We start from the raw sequence: 25,907 nt of genomic DNA, 5'->3' as shown, positions 1-25,907 counted from the left end.
TGACGTGTCCTTTATTGTATGCTCCTACTAATAAATGATATTCTGGTCAGTGAAATGACCTTATATTATTTTTTTGTTAAATTTTCCTGGAGACAGGTGCCAGGATACCCCAGGATTCAAACCATTCCAGATCCAGTGCATGTATCCAGAGAAGAGGGAACGCTGAGCAAATAGAAGTGGTGATCCAGATCCCTGGGTCTAGCACTGATTCCCTACTGTTAGATTTATTTGTATTTTCTGTTTGTGTACACTCAAATGAGAAAATACTATGTGCTATGTATATATGCTATACAGACAAGTTTGTTTGGTAGGTTTTCAGAGCTTCCAACAGCCTTAGAATAAAGGAATGAACTTAAACATGACATGAACACCTTTTGAAAATAAAACATCATAAAAGTCTAAAATGAATATATTTTAGGGTAAGCAGTAGTTAGTAAACGTTCAAATTCTACCTCTCTTCTAATCGCTCTGCAATCTGACTTCTGACCTAATCTTCCAATTGAAACCGCTCTCTCCAAAATTCCTGATGATCTCTTACTTACCAAATCTACTGACCTTTTCATAATTCTCATCTTCCTTCATTTCTCTGTCAGGCAATGAACTAAGTACCTACTATGTGCTAGACACTTTGATAACAGCTGGCAATACAAAAAGACAGTCCCTGCTCCAAAGGAGCTCACAGTCTAATGAAGAGAACAGCCAAAATAAACTATGTACAACAAACTATATACAGGATAAATTGGAAACAACCTACAAAGGAAAGGTGCTACAATTTTCAAAATTCAGTTTTATTTTCCATTCCAAATTCTCTCCTTTCCCTACCCATTGAGAAGACAAGAAACACAAAACATATTACAAATTTGTATAATCATGCAAAACAAATTCCCATACTAGCCATGTCAAAAAAAATTTCAAAGAAAGAAAATATGCTCAATTTGTACTTTGAGTAAGTAAATTCTTTATGTGGAAATGGATAGCATGTGTTATCATGTATTCTTTGGAACTGTGGTTGAAAATTGTATCGTACAGAGTTATTATGTAAGTTGTTCACCTAGTTCTTCATTCTCCTTATTAAGTCTTCCCAGATTTTTATGAAATTACTCCATTTCTTTTATTTTTATTTTATTTGTGTTTTTTTTTTCTTTTTTGGAGGAGGGAAGGCAGGGCAAGTGGGGTTAAGTGACTTGCCCAAGGTCACAAAGCTAGTAAATGTTTTAAGTGTCTGAGGCCGGATTTGAACTGGGGCCCTCCTAACTCCAGGGCTGGTGCTCTATTCACTATGCCACCTAGCCACCCCAATTACTCCATTTCTTACAGCACAATACTATTCTATCACATTCATATATCATAACTTGTTTGACCATTCCCCAATTGATAGCTATCCCCTCAATTTCCAATTCTTTGACATCAAAGAAAGGAGCTGCTGTAAATATTTTTGTACATATGAGTCCTTTCCCTCTTTCTTTGATCTCTTTGCAGTATAGATAGATGCAGGAGTAATTATCCCTGAGCCAAAAGGCAGTATACACAGTTTAGGAACTTTTGGATTATGATCCCAAATTGTTTTCAAGGATAGCTGCACAAGTTCATAGTTCAGTTAACAGTTCATTAATACCTGTTTTCCTCCAGCCACTCCAGCACTTGTCATTTTCCTTTTTTGTCATCTTAGTTAGTCTGATGCATGTGAGTAGTACCTCAGAATTATTTTAATTTGCATTTCTCTAATCAATAGTAATGTAGAGCAATTTTACATATTAATACAGATAGCTTTGAGTTCTTCCTCTGAAAACTGCCTATTAATTAATAACCCTTAACCATTTAGCAGTTGGGGAAGGGCTCTTATTCTTGTAAATTTGACTGTTCTCTACATGTCTGAGAAATAAGACTTTTAATATAGAAACTTGAGATAAAGATTTTTTCCAATTTCCATATTTCTTCTAATCTTTGTACAGAAACTTTTTAATTTTATGTAATTAGAATGGGCTTCTGGGAAGAAAGCAGAGTAGGTCAGAAAACTTCAGGCTCTCCAAATTTCCTTCACAAATAGATCACCACAAAATGAACATGGAGCAGCAAAAATAAAGTGGGTAAAGCAGTTGTCCTTCTAAGACAACTTGGGAGGACCTCAGGAAAGACTCGACCTTTGGGGCTTGGCCAGAGTGAAGTGTAAACACTCCAGGCCAATTTGGCAGAGTCAACAAACCACATACAAGCCCTGGAGGCCAGAAACTTTTAAGCAAACTAGGCCTCAAGAACTTTCATCTCATTAGAAAAACAATTGATCTGGAGAAACAGATTGAAGAGAGACAATAAAAGAATTGTCAGACTATCTGAAAGTTATCATCAAAAAAAGAATCTTGATATAATATTGCAAAAATTTATCAAGGAAAATTGCCCTGAAGTTCTAGGACAACAGGGTAAAGTAGAAATAGAAAAAAAATCTACCATTTACCATCTGAAAGAAATCCCAGGAGGAAAACTCCCAGAAATGTCATAGTCATATTTCAGGACTTCTAGGTTAAGGAGAAAATATTGAAAGCAACAAGAAAAAAAAAAACAATTTAATACTGTGCAGAGAGAATCAGAATTTCACAAGACCTAGCAACCTATACACTAAAACATCAGATGTACTGAAACATTATATTTCAAAGAACAAAAGAATTGGGGATACAACCAAGAATAACCTACCCAGAAAAACTGAGTATAATCTTGAATGGGGAAAAAAATGAACATTTTATGAACTGAAAGACTTTCAGGAATTTGTGACAAAAAAATCAACAGAATTCAATGGAAAATGTGAAAAATCCAGAAACACAAGGAAAACATTAAATATTAATTCTAAGGGACTCACTAAGGTCAAACTGTTTACTTTTAGATTGACTTTTATCAAGACCTGATACAGAAGAAGTAGGTAGGGATGAAAGGCTGGTAGTATTGGAACCTTATTTTCATCAAATTTGGATTAAAGAAGAAACAAGACATACATCTAAAAGGGTATATAAAATGTAAACTTATGAAGAAATAAATTGACTAAGGAACAGGATAAGGGAGGGACTTTTAGAAGGGTTTATAGATTAATATTTAGGAAGTTTTTTTGGGAAAGATAAGGGAGGGATTCTTAGAGGGATGGTATAATGGAAATGGGAATTTGAAGATCTTACCTGCCCCTTAATAGACCTAGGGGAGTTTGAAGACCTCCCCTGCTTTGAAAGTAAACTCTGGCCCCTAATAGTAATCATGTAATCACATGGAGCCTGTGAAGGAGGGAATTTGCTGAAGGGTGGAGCAGAGGCCACAGGAAACTTCTCTGCTGTGAAGATAAACTCTGCCCCTAAATAGACTGAAGGTAGTCACATGGAGCCTTTGGTAGGAGGAGTTTTGCTGAAGGGAAGCAGAGCCCAAAGGAAGCTGGGAGTCAGAGCCAGAGAGAAGATGGGACAGAAAGGATACTCAAGCAAGGAGACAGTGGGGTTTGTGAGTATATATTGATCTTGTATTGCATTCTGGGAAGGCTAAAGGATACGATGATGGCTCTCAATGTTATTGTGGCTTTGGTACTCTGATGGAATTGGCTTACTGGTTTTGGGATTTGATTTTCTGGTATCTAAATAAATGTTTTAGTTCTGTCTATATGGAGAGTTAGGTATATTTTGAGATCAAACATCATGCAATATTTATAGTCAAAGTCTTTATCATGATCGTGGGTGCTGTAAAATTGCATTGGCACTATAGACAGGTAGAATAAGGAATAAGAGGATAAGGAAAGAGAATAAGGCATTAAGGTTAGAGTAAAGAAAGAAGCTAAGAAAGATAGTGAGTAAAAATAAGATGAAGGGAAATTCACAAATAGTAATTATAACTTTGAGTGTGAATGGGATATGCTCGCCCATAAAGCAGAAAGATAGCAGAATGTATTAAAAATCAGAATCCAGCAACATGTTATTTACAAGAAACACATTTAAGAATGAGAGATCCACACAGAGTTTAAATGGAGAGTAAGAGTAGAATTTATTATGCTTCAGCTGATGCAAAAAAGGCCGAGGCAGCAATCATGACCTCAGAATGAAGCTAAAATAGATTTAATTTAAAAAGTTAAACAGGGCAGCTACATTTTGATAAAAGGTATCATAGATAATGAACCAATATCAATACTGAACCAAATACTATAGCATCTAATTTTTAAAGAGAAAAGTTAAATTAATTACAAGTGGAGATAGATAATAGTACTATAGTAGAGGGGACTTTAATCTTCCCCTCTCAGAACTAGATAAATCTAAACAAGAAATAAATAAGAAAGGAATCAAGGAAGTGAATAGAATTTTAGACTGACTACATATTAGCATCTAAAAATTTTACTTAAAAGCAGAAATAGTAAAATATTTTAGATCATAATGCAATTAAAAATGTTTAATAAGGAACTATGGAAACATAGATTAAAAGCCAATTGGAGATTAAACAACCCAATCTTTTTTTTTTAATTATTTATTTTTAGTTTTCAACATTATCTTTCATATGATTTTGAGTTTTACATTTTTCTCTCCCTCTTTCCTTTCTCCCCTCCCCAAGGTGACATGCAATCTGATATAGGCTATACATGTACAATCATCTTAAACATATTTCCACATTAGTCATGTTGTAAGGAAGAATTAGGACCAAAAAGAAAAACAATGAGAAACAAAAGAAAAACACTTTAAAAAAAAGAGAGAGAAAAAATAGTTTGCTTCAGTCTATATTCAGACTCAATAGTTCTTTCTCTGGATATGGATAGCATTTGCCATCTTGAGTTTTTTTGGAATTGTCTAAGATCGTTGCATTGCTGAGACATCTATTAAAGTTGGTCATCACACAATGCTGCTGTGACTGTGTACAATGTTCTTCTGGTTCTGCTAATTTCCCTCAGCATCAATCCATGCAAGTCTTTCCAGGTTTTTCTGAAGTTCAACTTTCATCATTTCTTATGGAACAACAGTATTACATTACACTAATATACCACAACTTGTTCAGTCATTCCCCAATTGCAGTGCCAGTGCAATATTTATAGCACCCTCGATCATGATAAAGACTGTGACTATAAATCCCACATGGTGTTCAATCACAAAACATAACAAACCCTCCATATAGAGAACAGAAGTAAAGCATTAATTTAGACACCAGAAGACTGAACCCCAAAACCAGTAAGCTGATTCCATCATAGTACCAAAGATATTCAGAAGCCATAACACAGAGAGCCACAGTAAACTTTAGCCTTTCCACAAACCAATATAAGATCAATATTTACTCACAAACTTCTCTATCTCCTTGCCTGAGTGTCCTCTCTCTCCTACTGTCTCCCTAGCTTCCTGTGGCTCTGCTTCACCCTTCAGCAAATTCCTCCTGCCACAGGCTCCATGTGACTACATTCAGCCTATTAGAGGGTAGAATTTACTTTCAAAGCAGGGAACATCTTCAAATTCCCCCATAGGCCTATTAAGGGGCAGAGAAGATCTTCAAATTCCTATTCCCATTACATGAATTGATAGGCATACCTTCAATTTCCAATTCCTGGCCACCACAAAAAGAGTGGTCTTTTTGTCAGCTATAAATATTTTTGTACATGTGGGTCCACCATTTTTGTGATGTCTTTGGGATATAAACTTAGAAGTGGTATGACTGGGTCAAAGGGTATGTACAATTTTATAGCCTTTTAGGCATAGTTCCAAATTGCTCTCCAGAATGTTTGGATCAATTCACAACTCCACCAACAATGCATTAGTGTTCCAATTTTCCCACATCTTCTCTGACATTTATCATTTTCCTGTTTTGTCATGTTAGCCAATCTGATAAGCAAGATGTGGTACCTAAGAGTTTAAACAATCTAATCTTAAAGAATTAGTGGCTTAAAAATAAATCCTAGAAAAAAATCAATATGAAAGAGAACGACAATAATGAGAAAACATATCATAACCTATGAGATACAGCAAAAGCAGTAATCAGAGGAAAATATGTCTATAAGTGCTTGCTTCAATAAAACAGAGAAAGAGCAGATCACTGAATTGGGTATGCAATTTAAAAAATAAAAAAAATCAAACTAAAAATTCCCAATGAAACACTAAATTAAAATCCTAAAAATTAAGGGAGAGATTATTAAAATTGACTGTATAAAAATCATTGAATTAATTTTAAACATCTAAAATCAATTTTATAGGAAAAAACAATAAAATAGATTAACCATTAGTTAATTTGATTTTTGAAAAAAGAAAAATGAAATCACTAGTACTAAAAATGAAATGGATGAATATACCACTAACAAAGATGAAATTAAAGAAATTATATGGAATTATTTTGCACAATTATATACCAATGAATTTAACAATTTAAGTGAAATGGAAGAATATTTACAAAGCTGCAAATTACCTGGTGTAATGGGAATGTAAATTTTTAAGATCTTCCCTGTCCCTAGGCTAAAGTACACCTAGAGCCTGGGGTAGGAGGCTTGTTTTTCAGTAGATACTTCTTGATTGGCCAGTGAGTCAATAAGGTTGTTACATTCTCTGAGCCAGGAGAAGGCTATATAAGCCCTGATGTGTAGCTTTGTTTTGAGAGCTCACTTTGAGAAGTGTTCTGTGATTTGATCTGGATTCTGGGAAGCCGTTGTTGAGAGCCCCACCTCGGCTTTGAAAAACCCAGATGTTGAAACCCCGATGTTGTTTGGTATGGATGTAATGGTTGGACAGTTTGGAAATCTGTCTACTTGATCTGTTTCTGTCTTGATAATTCTGCCTGTATACTCTGAATTTCGGGTGCTGACCTTTTCCCCCTGAACTAGGTAAACTTGACTGATTAAAGTAAGCTTGTTAACCCATTTTGAGTTGCTTTCCTTTATCAAAGCAGATCCAAGAACCTGTGGTGGCAGCAACCCTGGGGATGCTGGGGTGCTTGCTGCTACACCTGGATGAGCAGAAGAGGGGATAGAATTTCTAAATAGTCCTATTTTAGAAAAAGAAATTAACAGGCCATAAATGAGTTTCTGAAGGAAAAACATTTAAAGATGAATTAATTCCAATATTAAATGAGTTGTTTGGAATACTAGGCTAAGAAGAGATCCCACAAACATCCTTTTATGAAACAAATATGATACTGACACATAAATCAGGAAGAGTAAAAACATAAAAAAATTATAGACCAATTTCATTAAGGAGAATGGATGTCAAAATCTTAAATAAAATACTAGTTAAAAGATTACAACAATATTTGGAAAGATTATACATTATGACCAAGCAAGATTTATACCAAGAATGCAGAGATGATTTAAAATGAAAGACTATTAACATAATTATGTCAGTAATAAAAATTACCCATATGAATATATCAAAAGATGCAGAAAAAGCTTTTGATAAAGTAAAACACTCATTTGTATTAAAAAATACTTGAAAGTATGGGTATAAATGGATTTTTCCTTAAGTTGATAAGAAGTATTTACCTAAAACCATCAAGAAGCATTATTTGTAATGGAGATAAGCTAGGAGCTTGCTGTAATAGCAAGAATAGTAGTAATTTGCTCCTAGTTTCAGTTATTCAAGTGCCTTTGAGCCTAACCTTTGATTATACCAAGTCTTTGTTGGAAACAGTATGCATTGTGTTGCCTTTAATAGGCCTAAGGGAGTTTGGAGACCTTCTGTGTCCTTAATAGGCCTAATGTAATCACATATAGCCCAGGTGGGGGGAACTTGCTGAAAGAGTGAAACAGAAAAGGCAGAACAGGAAGGAGCAGAGCATATAAAAGTTCAAGAACAAGCTGGGACCAAGCAGAACTGAGAGAGACGATGTTTGTGATGCTGACACTGTCTGTTGTTCCATCTGTTGTTCTGTGTTGGTGTTACTTTGTCAGACAGAAGCATTCTGTTGAATTGTGTTACTTTGTCAGACAGAAGTACTCTCTGTTGATTTGTGTTGATTTCTCAGACAGAAAGAGAATTGAGATGATAGTGATAGCAGTGTGGGTGAATATTATTGTAACTGTTATACTTAATGTGTGTAAATATTGTTGTGGCTCTGTTAATCTTTGGCCATTGTACTTTCCACTACCCCTTAAGGATGATTGGCTTAAGGATAATTACTCCTTAAGGATGATCTAGTCAAGGATGATTGGAAGCAAGACTCCAATAAAGATGAAAGAAGACTTTAGAGGGGCACTTTATATTGCTTGAGGAGACTGTGACTTACTGAATGATATGTTTTGTTTAAGACAATGTGGCCTCCTTAGTAATAAGTTATGTTATGTTGTTTTTTTTTGTTTTTTGTTTTTTTTGTTTTTTGGATGTCAATTGGGGTTAAGTGATTTTCCTAAGGTCACAGGGTTAGTTTTTGTGTTAAGTGTCTGAGGCTGGATTTGAACTCAGGTCCTCCTGACTCCAGGGCCAGTGCTCTATTCATTGTACCACCTAGCCACTCTGGTTATGTTATATTGTTGTGAATGGTGTGCTTTAGTTTCTTGAATGTTCTGCTTTAGTTTATTGCTGAATAAATAAGAGTTCACTATACTATGCAATTAGATCCTTAAAGTTAATAGCAGCAGCAGTCCTCAGGAGAGCTGCTCCTGATTGGCTTTACACCTTCTCAGTAAGATCATGTGTGAAACAAGGATGCACACTGTCACTATATTATTCAATATTGTATTGGAAATTCTAGCAATAGTAATAAGAGAAGAACAAGAAACAGAAAGAAACAAAATAGGGAATGAGGTAATGTAATGAGAATGGGGATTTGATGATCTTCTCTGCCCCTTAATAGACCTACGCAGGGGTTTGAAGACCTCCCCTACTTTGAAAATAAACTCTGCCCCCTAATAGACTGAATGTAATCACATGGAGCCTATGATGGAGGGAATTTGCTGAAGGGTTCAGCAGAGCCCACAGGATACTGGTAGTCAGAGGTAGGGAGACAGCGGGGGAGAGAGAAGGCTCAGGCAAGGGGTCAGATAAACTCATGAGTAGATATGGATCTTGTATTGGTTTGTGGGAAGGCTAAAGAATGGCATGACTATCAGTGTTATTATGGCTTCTGAATATCTTTGGTACTATGATGGAATTGGCTTACTGGTTTTGGGATTCAGTTTTCTGGTGTCTAAATAAGCCCTTCAGTTCTATCTTCTATGCCAAGAATCTGGTATATTTTGTGATTGAACATCATGCAATACTTAACGGTCTTTATGGTGATTGTGAGTGCTGTAAATGTTGCATTGGCACTACATTTGGCAACGAGGATGGGATCATGAAATATCAGACCTTAGGTTCAAGCAGAAGGGATTTAGAAGAAGAATTGGCTATCCTAGGGTGGGAGGATTTGCCTTATGCCTCCCTAGCAAGGGAGTGGTTTAAAAGTACAGGGCTCTGTAAAAACTGGGAACAGAGGCTACAGCAGGGAGAACTTAGAGATTCAGAAGCATGTTTGCCAAGAATACCAATAAAAACTGGGAGAGAGCTGGAGGCAGTGAGTAGAAGAGGTTGGGTTTTGCTAACAGGCTACTGTATTGTGTGGTGTACGGAGACCCTAACCCAAATTGACTACTCAGAGACCTCTCAAAGTGAAGGTAGAAAGTTTTATTAGAATCTCACAAGAAGTCGGTGGTCCAGTCACTGGAAAATATCCAGGGAGAGGAGACAGAAGTACAGAAGCAGAAACTTCATTAAATAAGCAAGGATTACCCACCCCTCCCAAACATTAACCTAATTATTACTAATGAGGCTCTAATCTTGTTAGATAACATACATAATACATGAGGTCCACTACGAAAGCACTGTAACAACCTCAGAATACTGAACCCCCTTCAGACCAACCTAGATGTGTCCTTATCTGGGCCTGAGTATTCCAAGGCTGCTGTCTGCTTTCTGATTGATCAAATCCACCTGCTGCTGCCAGCTCCTTTTATTCTACATTATCCAACTTCTTCCCAAGGCTATTGCCTCAACTCTTCCCAAGGCTACTGTCTGGTACTTTTTATCAGTAGTCTTGTTTCAGCAATTCTTGCAGTTCCATAGAAACTTAACCCTTTGTTACCTCTCACACTACCATTCCTTTCCCCAAACTAGAAACACCTCTAATTTGGTCTCAATAGTTAATCCAAGCAATTGTTTTAATACCCACTAGCTCTTACATTACCTTGAAATACACAATGACTTACATATATATGGGGAAACAATACTGAACTTAGTTACAAAATACAAGGAAGTAATAAGAATGTATATATGATATTCAGAATGGGGAAACTTCACTGCAAGTCATTCCACACAATCCCCACTCCTTTTTCTACACCTTTGAAGTTTCCTCACTTTTCTTAATCCTAATTCATTGCATTGACAACATACAAGAGGGCAGTCCTCTTTATGAGTGCAGATACAGATATTCAAAAGAAAACAATAACAATTGTCCCTTCCAAAGCACAAAAGTCTCTTTTCATCTGGCAGGGGTTACACCATCTGATGGAAGTCCTCTGGTTGTTTTCCATCCATCCATCTTCAGCATTGCATTCCAGGCTCTTTCTTTTCTGCCTTCTTTCATTCACTTTCCTACAAAAGCAACCTTGGAACTAATGTAAATTACCCATCCTGAACCCTTATCATTCTTACAAAATTAAAATTGAAGTCTTGATTGTCATGATCACACATTAAAACCAGTTTCTTATATTTTTTCATTAATCCATTATTAATTCCTCCAACAGGAGGATGAGATATCACTAAGGGATTTACATTATACTAACAATTACAACAATTAACATATTTACTAAGTAGTCCAGGAACTATTCTCCTTTTAATATTAACTAATTGTAGCAAACTTGAGACAAGTGTGATATTAACTAAATATCAGAATAATATTCCCACAAATGCTTTACCTACTTGTCCTCACATTATTACAAAGAACTAAAGGACCCTGATTTATACAGGAAAATTTATCCTAAATCCTGAGCCTAATAGCTTAATCTTATAGTAAGTTAAGATGTTCCAGAATCAAGTATTTAATAGATTTGTTGTTGTGTTTTCAAAACTTTTGATTATTGAAACTTACCACCAAGAATGGGGACAAAACTGTAATGAGGGGGCCATATTTCCCCAACTTCAGAATGTCAGTTTCAGGCAAAATGTATACCAAGCTGCAATCTGCATTGATCCAAGCTCAGAGTCTGCCAGGTGTCACTTCGAGGGTCGAATCAGGAGAATCCTACCTCAACTCATGTGGAACAGTCGTTCTCCTGACCTTCCATACCCATACTTCACAGGCCTTCCATACCTGTACCTCACAGGGTCTGGCATCATGGAGCAGTGGCTCAGATAGCTTGGATAGCCTTTCTTAATATCCATACCTGGAGTTAGACTCAGAGGAATAGTCAGTTAACAGTCCCATCAATTTTTTTTTCTTTTTTAAAAAATTAATATTTTTATTTTCTGAAAAAATTTCCCAATACAATCTCCTACTCCACCCAAATTGAACCTTTCCTGTTAACAAAAATGAACACTTAAGCAAAGCAAATGAACAGATAGGCAAAGTGTGATAGCATCTGACCCCTTGGAAGGTAAACCACCCCTTGACCAAGAAGAGACAAGCAAACATGTTGGTAAGTGTTCTTAATCCAATATGAAACATTACAGTGTTATGTAATGTGTGATGTCTTGGTGTATTCTCAAGTATATCTGAACTCTTGATAATATGGAGCCATTATATTCACACATTACAACTTTTTATACATTTCCCCATCAATAGCCTTTGTTTCACAGGATCAGAGATTTAGTACTGAAAGGCATCTCTAATCTAACTTCTTTATTTTATAGAGAAGGATGCTGTGGTTAAGTCATCACAATCTCACAGGGTTCAGTTTTCCCCATACCCTTTCTGTTTTTCTGTTGTTGTAATTCTTGCCATTGTTATAGGACACACTGAGAGCTGAGATTTCATCTGTATGGGAGAAACTTCCAGCTGAGGACAATCTTTCTGCCAATGTAAATCATCAGTCCTTCTGCAATGGAAGTCTGAGAGTTTCTCTAGCCTGAAGAGGCTGTGACTTGCACAGAGACCCAGAGGGAATTCGAGATCAGACTTTAAACTGGGTCTTGTTGGCTTCCAAACTGCCTCTCTAGTCTTAAAATTTAAGCAAGCTGCCTCTTTCATTGTCCCAGAGTAACTGTGTTTTTTCCTGGGGCCACTCCTTTCAGTCTACCTTACTTTATGCAAGTCTTCTCATTCTTCTCTGAATTTTTCATGTTAGCATTTCTCTGGGTAAATTCATATTCCATTACATGTATGTTCCACAAATGTGTCTAATTAATTGGCATCTACCTTGTTTCCATTGCTTTGTTGGCACAAAAGTCCTTAAGTGAATATTCAGACCTCTGTGGATCTTAGCCTCTGAACCAGCTTCCAGCTTCACAGCTATCCTACTACATTGTTTTGTTTCTTTGTGCTCTTTACATTCAGAACTTAAACACCAATAAGGTGTGCAAATAAAAGGACTGGACATGATCAGATGTGCTAGGACAGCTTGCTTTTCTTTTTAAAATATCCTCATTTCCACCTGTAGCTTTCAATGTGGATGTGATTGTGAGTCTTAATAGGCTTCCTTCTGTTCTGTCATTTTTCTTTCAAAATGTCTCTGAGACTTTTCTTTTTTATATTCTTTCCACCTCATGTCAGTCTCCCATTGCCCCCAGCCCACTCTGCTGCCAAGTGGAAAGACATTAAAGTAAATATGAATAGTGAAGCCACACAAATCCCCCCATTATCTTTGACTGAGGAATGTCTGGCTCATTTAGCACCTTGTGATGGTCAGTATTTCCAGAAGGGGGAAGCACATGCCTCATTCCTTTGGGGTCCTAGAATGACAGTGCTCTGAGCCCTTGGAGCCTTTTTTTTTCATTTTTCAAATGCTGTATTAACTTCTGATTTACATCATTAATTTCTGCCAGATTTTGAGTTACAAATTTTCTCCCCGTTTTTTTTTTCCTTATGATTTCTTTGCCCTGTTTACTTTCTCTTGCTTCTTATATCTGAATGTCAAATTTTCTATTCAACTCTGGGTTTTTTCAGCAAGAATGCTTGAAAGTCCTCTATTCCATTGAATAACCATATTTTCCCCTCAAGCATGATACTCACTTTTGCTGGGTAGGTGATTCGTGGTTTTAATCCCAGCTCCTTTGCCCTCCAGAATATCATATTCCAAGCCCTTTGATCCCTCAGTGTAGAAGCTGCCAGATCCTGAGTTATCCTGATTGTGTTTCCACAATATTCAAATTGTTTCTTCCTGGCTGCTTGTAATATTCTCTCCTTGATCTGGGAATTTCAGAACCTGGCTATAATATTCCTAGGAGTTTTCTTTTTGGGATCATTTTCAGGAGGTGATGGGTGGATTCTTTCAACCTCTATTTTGTCTTCTGCTTCTAAAACATCAGGGAAATTTTCCTTGAGATTTTCTTGGAGGATGATTCCTAGGTTCTTTCTTTGATCATGGTTTTCAGGTAGTCCAATAATTTTTAAATTATCTCTCCTGGATCTATTTTCCAGGTCATTGGTTTTTCCCATGAGATATTTCACATTGCCTTCTATTCTTTTATTTGTTTGGATCTGTTTAACAGCATCTTGATTTCTCATAAAGTCATTCCATTTGCTCTAATCTAATTCTAAAGAAATGATTCTCAGTGAGCTTTTGAGATTCCTTTTTCATCTGGCAAATTTGGCTTGTTAAGGCATTCTTCTCCTCATTGCCTTTTTGAGCCTCTTTTGCCATTTGAGTTAGTCTAGTCTTTTTTTTTTTTTTTGAAGCAATTGGGGTTAAGTAACTTGCTCAAGATTACACGACCAGTTATTTCTGGGTGTGGTGCTAAGCATCTGAGCCTAGATTCAATCCCCAGGTCGTCCTGATACTGGGGCAGTGCTCTTACTCGCTGAGCCACCTGGTTGCCCCAAAATACACACTTTTTTTTCTTCTTTTTGGAGGGCAATTGAGGTTGACTTGCCCAAGGTCACACAGCTAGTTTTTGTGTTGTGTCTGAGGCTGGATTTGAACTCAGGTCCTCCTGATTCCAGGGCCGGTACTCTATTCACTGCACCACATAGAAGCCCCATGAGTTAGTTCTTTAAGGTGTGATTTTCCTCAGACTATTGAATCTCATTTCGTAATTTTCTTGCATCGTTCTCATTTCTCTTCCCAATTTTTCCTCCATTTCTCTTATCTGCTTCTTAAGGTCCTCTATGGCCTGTAACCAGCTTGTATTTTTCTTTGAAACTTTTGGTGCAGGAGTTCTGATTTCACTGTCTTCCTTCTGTTCCATGCTTTGATCCTTTTTTTCCCCAAAATAGGAGTTTGGTTTTGGATTCTTCTGTTTGCTTTGCTTCCTTTGCCTGGTCATGTGCCCCTCAATCACTTGACCTCTGGGCTTTTTACCACAGTAGGACTCTGCTACCATACAGGGGAGCTTCCATCCCAAACGCTGGGTTTTTCCCAACTGCTGGAGGTATTAGTTGTGTGCCCTCTCTGAGGCCTCCACATGCTTTGGCAAGCTGGTCACATACCCCAGGACCTCCACCCTAGACTGCAATCCAGATCCAAGCAGGTTAAAGCAAGAGCGACTACCCCTTACACTGGTTGCTTGGTCCCCCTACAGTCTGCAGGCCAGGAGCTGAAGCTGCAACATGGTGCTGGATGAGCCAAGGTATCACAGTGGCTTCTTGCCCTGGGGGCAAAAGCCAAACCTCTCCCAACTACTGGTCCCAAAGTTCACATTACACTGATCTCTCACTTTGTCCTTAGCATCTATGTGATGATAAATCTAGAAACAGCCACAGATGCTGTTGATATGGGGTCCCTCTGGCTGGTGGTTGGTCAGGCCTGCCCTGGGGCTAAAACCTCCAGCTCATGCAGGCCTGGGCTCGGCTCCTAGAGTGCTGTGCTGGCCAATTCCTGCTGGCCTGCTGGACTGTCCTTAGTGGGAGGTTAGCTTTTCTGTGTCATTTTGTGGGTTCTTCAGCTCCAAAGTTCATTCAGAGTCCCCTTTTATGTGGATTGTGGAAGGTGGAAGCTGGAGCTGCACAGAGGTCCTGTTTCTACTCTGCTATCTTGACTCTGCCCCTCCCCATCAAATCTTAAATAACAAGCTCCAACAATCAGTTTAAGATATGATTATAATCTCACATTGGTTAAGGAACATCTCTCTAAAGTGAGCCTCAAATAACCTGTATTCATTTCTATATTTATTCTTCATAAAAATAAATTCTCCCATCAGGATTATAAATCATTGCTCTAATAGACTTGCATCTACTTCCCAAGCTACCCTATCTTCCTGGGACTATGCTTAATCTGAACTCACACTGTAATCCCTATTTCTAACCAAATCTTCATTTATTTTCTCAACCCTCTAATCTCTATTACTAACTGTTCTGTACTGGAATCCTAGAATAAATAAACAAAGGAGTTAATGTCTACCTCACAAACTAATTAGTTATGTGTCCAAATATTCTCAATAATATTCTGGAAGAATTTACTTAAAACCTCAAAATTTCATAATTTGCCTAACTTTCCATTGAATTGCCATAAAGATGAAAAATATGGACCTGATCGGACAAAGCATCCACATGCACTATTGTCCCCAAACCTTTTTACCTTAACATCAATTTACTCTCATTGAGTTGCAATATACCACAAAGATTTACCAGTACTCACATACATTAGGGATTCCCTTTAACATCTTTCCCTTCACAATTTTTTTGATCTCATCCTGGTAAAGTCAATTGTTAGAGATCCCTTTTAATCTTTTGTACATAGACTTGCTACTTCTCAGCAAGTAAAGTTTATTGTTTAGGAGCTTCATAACTAAAACAAGCTCCCTTCCAAGGCTGAATGACCTTGCCTAATAGACACAATTTCTAGGGGCTTTGGCAGTTTTACAACATCATACAGTAGCAGGAGCATTGTTCTGAATGAACAGGACTAGTCAAAATAAAGTCTTCATCCAATCCCCACCTTTCCACATGCAGTAATCAATTAGCAATTTTAGTTTTTAGCATTAAAACAAATTCCCACAGTTTCATCAAATCATTCTGATTAGAAGCAATTAACTACAGATCATATCTAATGCACTAATGGGTAGATTTCTCTACCTGCTGTCCCGATCTCCCTTCTTCCTTTCCCAGGACTAATAAGATTGCTTCCCCATCCTGGATTATAAAATTTTCCTTGTCTCTCTCATCTTTCCCATAAAACTTCTGAAACTACTTCACTATTCTGGAACCCATAAACATCACTCTCCAAATCTCAGGGTCTGTTTCTCCTAGCCTTCCTGCCAGGAGACTCACACTTATTTCTTAATACCCTTTTGTTTACTTCCTTACATATAAGACACTTCACAGATTTGTTGATTGACCATTTCTCTCCCATCAAGCAATAACCAATGGCCTTGCTCAATTTCAGTCTTCCCAAACTTAATCAAATTTTCCTTTTCAGCTTCTATGAACACAAGTATTGCTTTTGTCTTAGGGAATTGGATATCCAACACATACATCTTCATAGATTCTATGGACAGGGCAGCCTCCTTAACTTTCTTGTCTGTTAATCTGTTCCCCATCATCTCATACCAAAGATCTTATAAAACATTTCTTCATAAGAATATTTCCCTTTTTCAAAAACAGTTTATCCTGATATCATTAACTACTATACAATTCATAAATTCTCTGGTCATAAAATCTTTCCCAAATAATTAGCAAAATTTATATAAGGAGGTTTAACAGGTCTTTTCTTCACATAATTACCTTTCATGAGCATACTTTTGTAAATATTTGATTCATGCAATAACTACAAATAGCTTGGTTAACAATATTACAAGTTTAAACAATCTTAACTGAAACTTTCTTTTAATACAGCTGTTTACCAGTGACAATAACATAAATAAGTATCATGTACCTAAATTCAGACTTTGAAACCAAAGTCAAGTGATTATCAATCTGGTGACCTTAAAACTCCAGTTTTTGAGGTTATACAGAACTAAAGGTTTCTTGATGCCACACAACCAATCAACTTATCACTAGAAATCAATTACATTCTGGAATCTCACATAGATGGTGAATGTGGTAATCCATAAACCTTCAGATTAACATAAATACACCCTTAGATGAAGCGAGCTCGAAAACCACATCCCTATATTTTTCTTTCCCCTCTTTTTTTTAAGGTTTCTCATTTGCCTAACAAGACTTCTACAAAATGCCTTTCCAATTCACTGTGCAGAGAAGCATTCATTTCATCATTAGTAATGTGGAAACTATAACTTTAAATCACTGTATATTTCCAGAATGGCCAAAACGTTACACGAACAGTCAGCTATCATAGTAAATATTAGCAGTATTATACTGCAAATTGGTATCTCCCCTCAGGAAAATTTAAAGTCAATATATCTATAATAATGATGTATTCAGGAACAGGTACAATTACCACCGTTATCTTCTTTCTTAGGTAATTGCCCAATTTTCATGCTTAGTTTTAACCTGTCTGGTTGGCACTTCAGCCTCTCTCAGTACTGTGATGTTAATAGGAATTCCATGTTTAAATTTATCAGAGTTTCCTAGTTATGGTGGTTGATCCATTCTTCCAGTATATGGTTAAACTGATATGGGGTCTGAAATCCTGTAATCTGAACTGGGGCTTCAATTTCCTATTCTCCCTGCAGATGTGAAAAACTTGGATACAATGTTTGAGGACAATTTGTAGGGGCAGTCCATACTTCCCTATTCCACCTAATATTAAATCCCTTTTCCCAGTGCATCTTATGTAGTTCGTTAGTTGGAATAGCATATATTCTTCCATAATTTATCCCTGCTCTCAATAAAGCAGTTAAGCACTTCTTTCCTTGTTATTATATTTTGACTTTGAATTCACCATTTTCTCATCTCTCTTGAGGAAATTTATCTTTCCACAATCCCCTAAGTCACCTAACTGTGCAATCTTATCTAGCACTTCCAAAAGAGGGTGCCCTATTTCCCTAATTAGTAGAGTCAGAATTATATGTTTATAAGCAGAAGGAGCAGTCTTCACTATTATATTTCTATGAGGAACTGTTATGGGAGTGTTATGATATGCATCTGCCTCTCTGACCATTATTGTAATTTTCACTATCTCTTCCTTTAACTTTCGAATACAATGTCTAAGCAGATAGAATACCAGGGTCTATCTCCACTAGGCCACATAGAGTCAGTGGCATACTGTTTATTTCATCCCTCAGCAGCTAAAGCTAACAAATTGGTTCCATTGTTTCCTCCTTGAATATGGTAATCCCTAAAAGCTTGTTGTATAAAGGGATTCTGGCTAATACCTACAAATTTCAATCTATATTATCTATCCATACTCCTTTAGCCCCTTTGTCACTGATTCTCACCATCTAAGATCCTAGTGATTCTTCCATTTTTTTTGGGTGAAATGGCTTAAACTATCTGTGACCTCCTGCTGAGTAAAATCCTCAGTTACTTCCTTAAACATTGTGTGGCTCCCCCTGGTTTTCCTGCTTCCTGAATATTATTGGATGTGTGTCCACATTTTTAGAAGCCCCCTCATCTAAATTTGCTTCATCTTCCTCCCCAGTGTTTGGGTCCCAATCAGGTCCTGAACATGGAAGGGTTATATGCACCTTCTTTTTGTTATCTTTTCTCTTCTTTTTTCTGAAGCTACTTTCACAGCTGCCTTTTCTGCTAACACTTGATACTTTCTAACTTGTTCTTCTGAAGGAAAGTTCTGATGCTATAGCATAGAAAGTTTCTAATTTAAATCAGCTAACTCCTTTTCCAGCTGAGCCTTTTCCTCCAGCAATTTATCCCTATTTTTCCATATAAAATGAAAACTTGTTGACAATGCCCATTCTTTTCTACATATTCCTGCCATTCCTTTCTCTGGTTCTATTGGGATCAACAGGTATTCCTTGCAAACATCTTTCTAAGTCTATGGATTCTCCCTTCTGTATCCTTGGTTCCCAGTTTTCACAAAGTCCTGTGCTTTTAGCCCATTCTCTTGCCAGGGAGGAATAAGGCAAATCTTCCCATCCAGGGATACCCATTTCCTTTCCTAGAGCCTTCCTGTCTTCTAGTAGAGGCTTCATATTTTGCAATCCCATCCTCTTCATTGCCAAAATGTAATGCCAATGAGATATCCATAGCAGCTGCTATGACTATGCAGATGTATTTCCAGGGTAAATTCACAAAATAGAATAAACTCTCTTCATTAAATGCAAAATCAAAGTATTTATTTGGATTAGAATAACAGGAGGTAACATTTATATTGATCCTCATCCAACCAGGGAACACTGACATCTTAGGCATTCTTATTTGTTAGGCCTCCCTACAGACAAGTTTCCTTAGATTAGTTCCCTCTTCTGCCCACTCAAGCTGTTTCTCTCTCTGATCACTGTGTCACTCTCACCCCCTGCTCTGCCTCTCACACACTGCACTGTCTCTCTCCCTCCACATTCTATTTCAGTTAAAATTCTGTTGGACAAACTCCTCTCACTCTTAACTTTATGTTGACTCCATGTGACTCAGGCTGTATCATAGCCTCAGAGCTCAAATCAGATCACATAGCCCTATTAATGGATGGGGAAGATGTTTATATTTCATTAACATTATACTGTTCCAGCCTCTTATTTTAACTCTGTGTCTTTCAGTTTCAAATGGATTTCTTGTAAACAACACATTGTTACATTCTGATTTCTAATCCACTCTCCTGCCCTCTTCTGTTTTATGATGGAGTCCATTCCATTCACATTCACAACTATGAATTCTAACTGCATATTTCCTTCTACAATCACTTATATTTATCTTTCTTTTTGCCTGTCCCTGCTTTCAGAGTCTGTTTTGCTTCAGACTAATACCTCCTTTAATGCCTTCTCTCTTTATTTCCCTCTTGTTCTTTAACCCCCTTTTCTTCCTATTTTCTTGTTGGGTAAGGTATCTTTTGTGTGTATGTTTATTTTCCCCTCATTTAACCAGTTCATATTAGTGAGGTTTAAGTGTTGTCCAGTCCCCTCATTAACTGACCCTTATTTTATAAACTCTTCTTTATGTCATTTATGTGAGATAATTTTTTTCCTCATTTTTCCTCATCCTTCCCCTATCAGTGCATTATTCTGCACCCTTTCCAAATCATACCCAGACCTTCTATATAACTAATGTCTCTCTATGACCTCTAGTTATAATAAAGTTCTTAGGGGTTACATGTTTCATCTCCTCATGATGGGATCTTTAATATTGTCTTTTTTTCATTTTTAATAATTTTTTTTTGCTTTTTTTTTGGAGGGCAATTGGGGTTAAGTGACTTGCCCAAAGTCACATGGCTAGTCTTTGTGGTAAGTGTCCGAGGCCGGATTTGAACTCAGGTCCTCCTGATTACAGGGCCAGTGCTCTATTCACTGCACCACCTAGCCGCCCCTTAATATTGTCTTAATATTCTAACTGCCTCACTTGCCCCACTGATCAGCAGGCTTTGCCTGACTACATCATCCATTTAGCCTCGGACATGACCACAATACCTAGTTATACATTTTCCTCAGACACGACCACAATAACCAGCCCATCAGAAAGCAGTAGCACCAGGATTTTGGCCAAGATGCCTGACCACCAAACCATAGAAGGGGCTTTCCCCAAGATGGTGCTGGCACAATAATAGCAAAGAACTGACCTAAAGTAAACTTATTATCTAGAGAGGTTTATTATAATATCATTATCATATATTAATACCTATTCTTTATGCATTATGGGTAATCACAAGCACAGTTCTAAGGCTGGAATCCCTCCCCTATTGCCTATCAATTAACAAACACCTCTTATATTTTAATATTCATGTATTCTATAATGATTTAATTGTATCTTTTGCTTTATAGAAACCGTCATCTTGCTCTGACTAGCTGCCAGTTCCTTCTTGGAGTTCAGCCTGCTTTCTGAGAGGCATATTTTGGGGTGGTGGGTAAGGGGAAAAATGGGGAGAAATTTTGTAACTCAAAATCTTGTGGAAATGAATGATGTAAACTAGAAGTTAACAAAGCATTTGATCATTTGATTAAAAAAAAGAAACTCTTTTAAAATAAGAATTGGCCAAATAGAAGCTAATGAAGCCATGAGACATCAAGAAATAAAACAAAAACAAAAGACAGGGGGAAAAGGTGAAATATCTCTTTTTAAAAAATTTGAGCTGGAAAACAGATTAAAGAGAAATAATTTAAGGTCAACGAAATGCCTAAAGCCATTAACAACAACAAAAAGTACCTAGACATCATGTTTTAAGAAATAATAAATTAAAGCTGTCTAGATATCTTGGGACAAGAGTCAAAGTACAAATTAAAAGAATCCACCAGTCATCTCTTAAATGAATATCCAAAAGGAAAACTCTCAGGAATGTTATAGTTAAAATCGAGAGTTCTCAGGTGACAGAAAAAATATTGCAATGCAAGCATCCGTAAAAAAAAAAAAATTCAAGCATTAGTGAACTACAATCTGGATCACACAAGATTTAGCAGCCACAACTTCAAAGAAGTTTCAAAGAAACTTGGAATATTAATATACTGCAAGGCAAAGAATGTAGGCATACAATCAAGAATAACCTACCCAGAAACAGTGTATTCCTAGTGGAAGTGGAGGAATGGACCTTTAAAAAAGTAGAATACTTCATGTATTCCTAAAAAAAAGACCAGAATTGACTAAAAAAAAAAAAGAGATACAAACACAGGATTCAAGAGAATCATTAAAAGATAAATAAAAATGAGAAAATCATAAGGGTCTAAACAAGGTTACATGCTGAGTTGTAAATTTTCTCCCCGTTTTTCCACTACCCACCACCCCCCCAAAAGAGCCATCCCACTGGATATCCCCTCCTCTAATCTGCTTTCTCTCTTATCTTCTCTTATCTCCCTTATCTTCTCCCATACCCACTACTTTCCAGTAGGGCATGGTGGATCTCTATGGCCCAGTGCCTGTACATATTTTTTCCCCATTACATGTAAAATAATATTAATAATAGTATATATATATATTATATATATATTTAAATATTTGATTTTGAAACTGAATTTCAGATTCATTCCCTTCCTCCCTTGTCACCCACTCTTACTGAGGCCAATTCATATTTTTCTTTGAGGCTTTGGATATAGAAGTTTTGACTTCACTGTCTTCTGAGTTTGCATTTTGATATTCCCTCTCACCACAGTAATGTTCTATAGTCAGGATCTCATTCTCCTATTTGTTCATTTTCCAGTCTATCTCTTGACTTTTGAGTCTATACAGGGGCAGCTAGGTAGTGCACTGGATAGAGCACTGGTCTTAGAGTCAGGAGGGTCTTAATTCTAATCTGGCCTTAGATACTTTCTAGCTGTATGACCTTGTAAGCAAATCACTTACCTCAGTTGCCTCTAAAAAGCAAACCAAAACAAAACTCTATGTAAAGTGGGGTTCTGCTTCTGGAATGGAGGGGGCACTTTCCCAAGCTTCAAGTTTTTTATGCAGCTGTTTTTAGTGGTAATTCTGGGGACCTCTCTTTGGTTTTCTGGAGAGGTTTTGGGGAAAGTTTAAGTGAGTTTCTGCCTTTTCTCTGCCATCTTGTCTCTGCTTTGCTTTATTGATTCTTGATGTCATTAGCTACTGCTAGCCCAATTCTAATTTTTAAGGCATTAATTTCATCAGCTAGCTTTTGTACCTCCTTTTCCATTTGGCCAATTCTACTTTTTAGAGAATTGTTTTCTTCAGTGCATTTTTGTACTTCCTTTACCATTTAGCCTATTCTACTTTTTAAGCAGTTATTTTATTTTTCCATTTTCCAAACTGTTGACTCTTTTTTAAAAAAAATTATTCTCTTGCATAGCTCTTATTTCTTTTCCTAATTTCCCAATTTTTCTTCCCAACTTGTTGGACTTGAGACCAATTCATATTTCTCTTTGAGACTTCCCATGTATGTGTAGGAGATGAATAGAATTTTTGCTTTTTTTTTGAGGGGGGAAGGTAGGGTAATTGGGTTTAAGTGACTTGCCCAAGGTCACATGGCTAGTTTTGTGTTAATTGTCTGACGTCGGATTTGAACTCAGGTCCTCCTGACTCCAGGGCCAATGCCCTTTTCACTGGGCCACCTAGCTGCCCTGATGAATAGAATTTTTTTAATAAGTTAGATATGATAGACCTCTAGAGAAAATTTAATGGGAATAGAAAAAAATATACATTTTTCTTTGTTGTACATAGCACCTTCAGAAAAACTGGTTATATAATAGGGCATAAAAACCACAGAACCAAATGTGGTAAAGCAGAAATATCAAAATATCCTTTTCTGACTATAACACAATAAAAATTACATTCCATAAAGGGCCATAGAAGCATAGGTTAAAAATTAATTGGAGACTAAATAATCTAATTTTAGATAATGAATAGTTCCAAAAATAAATCATAGAAACAATAATTTCATTAAATATAATGGCAACAATGAGAGAATATACAAAATTTGTGGTATGTAACCAAAGCAGTAGTTAGGGGAAAATGTATTTCTCTAAATGTTTACATCAGCAAAAGAGAGAATGAGTAGACCAATGAACTGGATATACAACTAAAACAACTAGAAAAAGAACAAATTTAAAATCCCCAATTAAACACCACTATCAATACCCTGAAAATCAAAGGAGAGACTAATAATATTGAAAATAAAAATACCATTGACCAAATAAATAAAGCTAGAAGTTGATTTTTATGAAAAAAATCCAACAAAATTAATAAACCACTGACATTTGATTGAAAAGAAAGAAGCAAATCAAATTATTAGCATCACAAATGAAAAAGTGACTGCACCACCAATAAAGATGATGTTAAAACAATTATTAACAATTACTTTGCCCATTTACATGTCAATAAAACCGACAATTTAAGTGAAATGAATAAATATTTACAAAAAAATAAATTGCTCAGATTAACAGAAGAAGAAATAGAATACTTAACTAATGCTATCTTAGAAAAGGGCGTTGACCAAATTGTAAATGAAATCCCTGAGGAAAAAAATGCCCATAGCTCCGGACCTCACTTTCAGCAGTGCCTGCCCCGGGACCTTCCAGCTTCTAGCTTCCAGCCTCCCACACCCGCAGTCTCCGCCGTCATGCCGAAACATGAGTTCTCTGTGGACATGACCTGTGAGGGCTGTTCTAATGCTGTCACCCGCGTCCTCAACAAGCTGGGTGGGGTCCAGTTTGACATCGACCTGCCCAGCAAGAAAGTGTGCATCGATTCAGAGCATAGTGTGGAAACACTGCTGGAGACACTGAAGAAAACGGGAAAGGCCACCACCTACCTTGGGACCAAGTAGCAGGAAGCTCCACCCTCTGGCCAGCAGGATGAACCAAAGGGGGCAGGTTCTTCTTGTCTCTCTGGTTCCCAGGAGAGTGCTGTACGTATAAGCCCTCAGAGCCCGAATGGCAGGCTCCCCAGGATCCATTCCCATTCTGGCCAGACCTGGGAGTGGAAAGGAAAGAGAGGAAAGAGCGCATCAGTGACTGGGAGGCCGCAGTGTTCCGGGAGAGCCCTTTGGCTCACCATCCCTCTTTCTTTGCCACCCTCTAATAAAATGGAGCTGGTTTTTCTGGAAAAAAAAAAGAAAAAAGAAAAAATGCCCATAACCAAAGTAAAAGCTACCAAACATTTAAATAACAGTTAAGTGTGATACTCCATAAACTCTGAAAAAAATAGCTGAAGAAGGAGTCTTTACAAATTTCTTCTATGATTCTATGAGGTTTTGATACCTAAACCAGGGAGAACAAAAACAGAGAAAGAAAACTATAAACCATTTACCTTAAGGTATATAATGAATATAATGCAAATATTTTAAATAAAATATTAGCAAGGAGGTTACAAAAGCATATCATAATGATCATATACTATGACCAGGTGAAATTTATTATCAGCAAAGCAAGACTGGTTCAATATTAGGAAAACTATCAGCATAATTGAACATATCAGTAGCAAAAAAAATTATATAATTATTTCAATAGAGGCAGAAAAAGCCTTTGACAAAATACAACACCCATTTTTATTAAAAACACTCAAAAGCTTAGGGAAAAAATTGCAGTTTTCCTTAAATAAAAAGTAGTATCTGTCTAAAGCCATTATCTGTAATGGAGATAACCTAGAAACTTTCCCAATAAGATCAGGAATGAAGCAAGGATGCCCATTGTCAGTATTATGCAATATCGTACTAGAACTGTTAGCTATGGCAATAAGAGAAAAAAAGAAATTGAAGGAATAAAAATAGACAACAAGGAAACAAAAACTATCACCCTTTGCAGATTGATGGTATATACTTAGAGAACCCTAGAGAATCAACATAATGGCAGCTACATGGCTCAGTGGATGGAGCACTGGGTCTGGTGTCAGGAAGGCCTGAGTTCAAATCTAACCTCACTTACTAGTTGTGTGTCTTTGGGCAGTCACTTAACTTCTTTTTGCTTAGGAGCCAGCTAGGTGATTCAGTGCACAGAGCTCTGGGTCTGGAGTCAGAAATACCTCATTTCAAATCTAACCTCAGACACTTACTAGCACTTTGCCTCTATCAGCATAAAATTGAATTTTACCTAGCTTTTTACTGAGCCAAGAATCTTGCATTTCTCTAAGCTTCCCTTACACTTTACTTCTAATAGAGTTAAATGATGCCTTCTCACAGATAAATGAAATATCCTGATGGTAAACTCTCTAGAGTTCTACTTTTTCATTTAGTAAGTTCTGAACTTCCCCATCATTTTCATTAAACCAATTCTGTTGTAATGTGAGTATTCTGGCCAAGATGAGTAAATGCAGTACACCAAATTTCCTTTCCTTTCCTTTCCTTTCCTTTCCTTTCCTTTCCTTTCCTTTCCTTCCCTTCCCTTCCCTTCCCTTCCCTTCCCTTCCCTTCCCTTCCC

At 36.9% G+C, this 25,907-nt stretch overlaps 1 protein-coding gene across 1 annotated transcript; it reads left to right on the top strand.

Moving 5' to 3' along the window:
• The first annotated feature begins 24,028 nt into the window (after window positions 1–24,028).
• On the top strand, window positions 24,029–24,593 carry LOC138166349 (copper transport protein ATOX1). Its single transcript, XM_069094779.1, has 2 exons — window positions 24,029–24,365; window positions 24,419–24,593. Exon 1 carries the CDS (start codon window positions 24,113–24,115, stop codon window positions 24,317–24,319), a length of 207 nt encoding a protein of 68 aa, XP_068950880.1. The 5' UTR covers window positions 24,029–24,112; the 3' UTR covers window positions 24,320–24,365; window positions 24,419–24,593.
• The last annotated feature ends 1,314 nt before the right edge of the window (window positions 24,594–25,907 follow it).

This window comes from Petaurus breviceps, unplaced genomic scaffold, assembly GCF_028583685.1.
Source record: "Petaurus breviceps papuanus isolate PSGF00001 unplaced genomic scaffold, PetGlider_PUasm1.0 221, whole genome shotgun sequence".
Classification (NCBI taxonomy): domain Eukaryota; kingdom Metazoa; phylum Chordata; class Mammalia; order Diprotodontia; family Petauridae; genus Petaurus; species Petaurus breviceps.
Note: the sequence above shows the minus strand (reverse complement) of the source record. Positions and strands in the feature narration are given on the sequence as shown.

What these genes read in the sequence shown, in the direction of transcription:
- LOC138166349 (XM_069094779.1), top strand. Translation starts at nt 24,113, where the DNA reads ATGCCGAAACATGAGTTCTCTGTGGACATGACCTGTGAGGGCTGTTCT.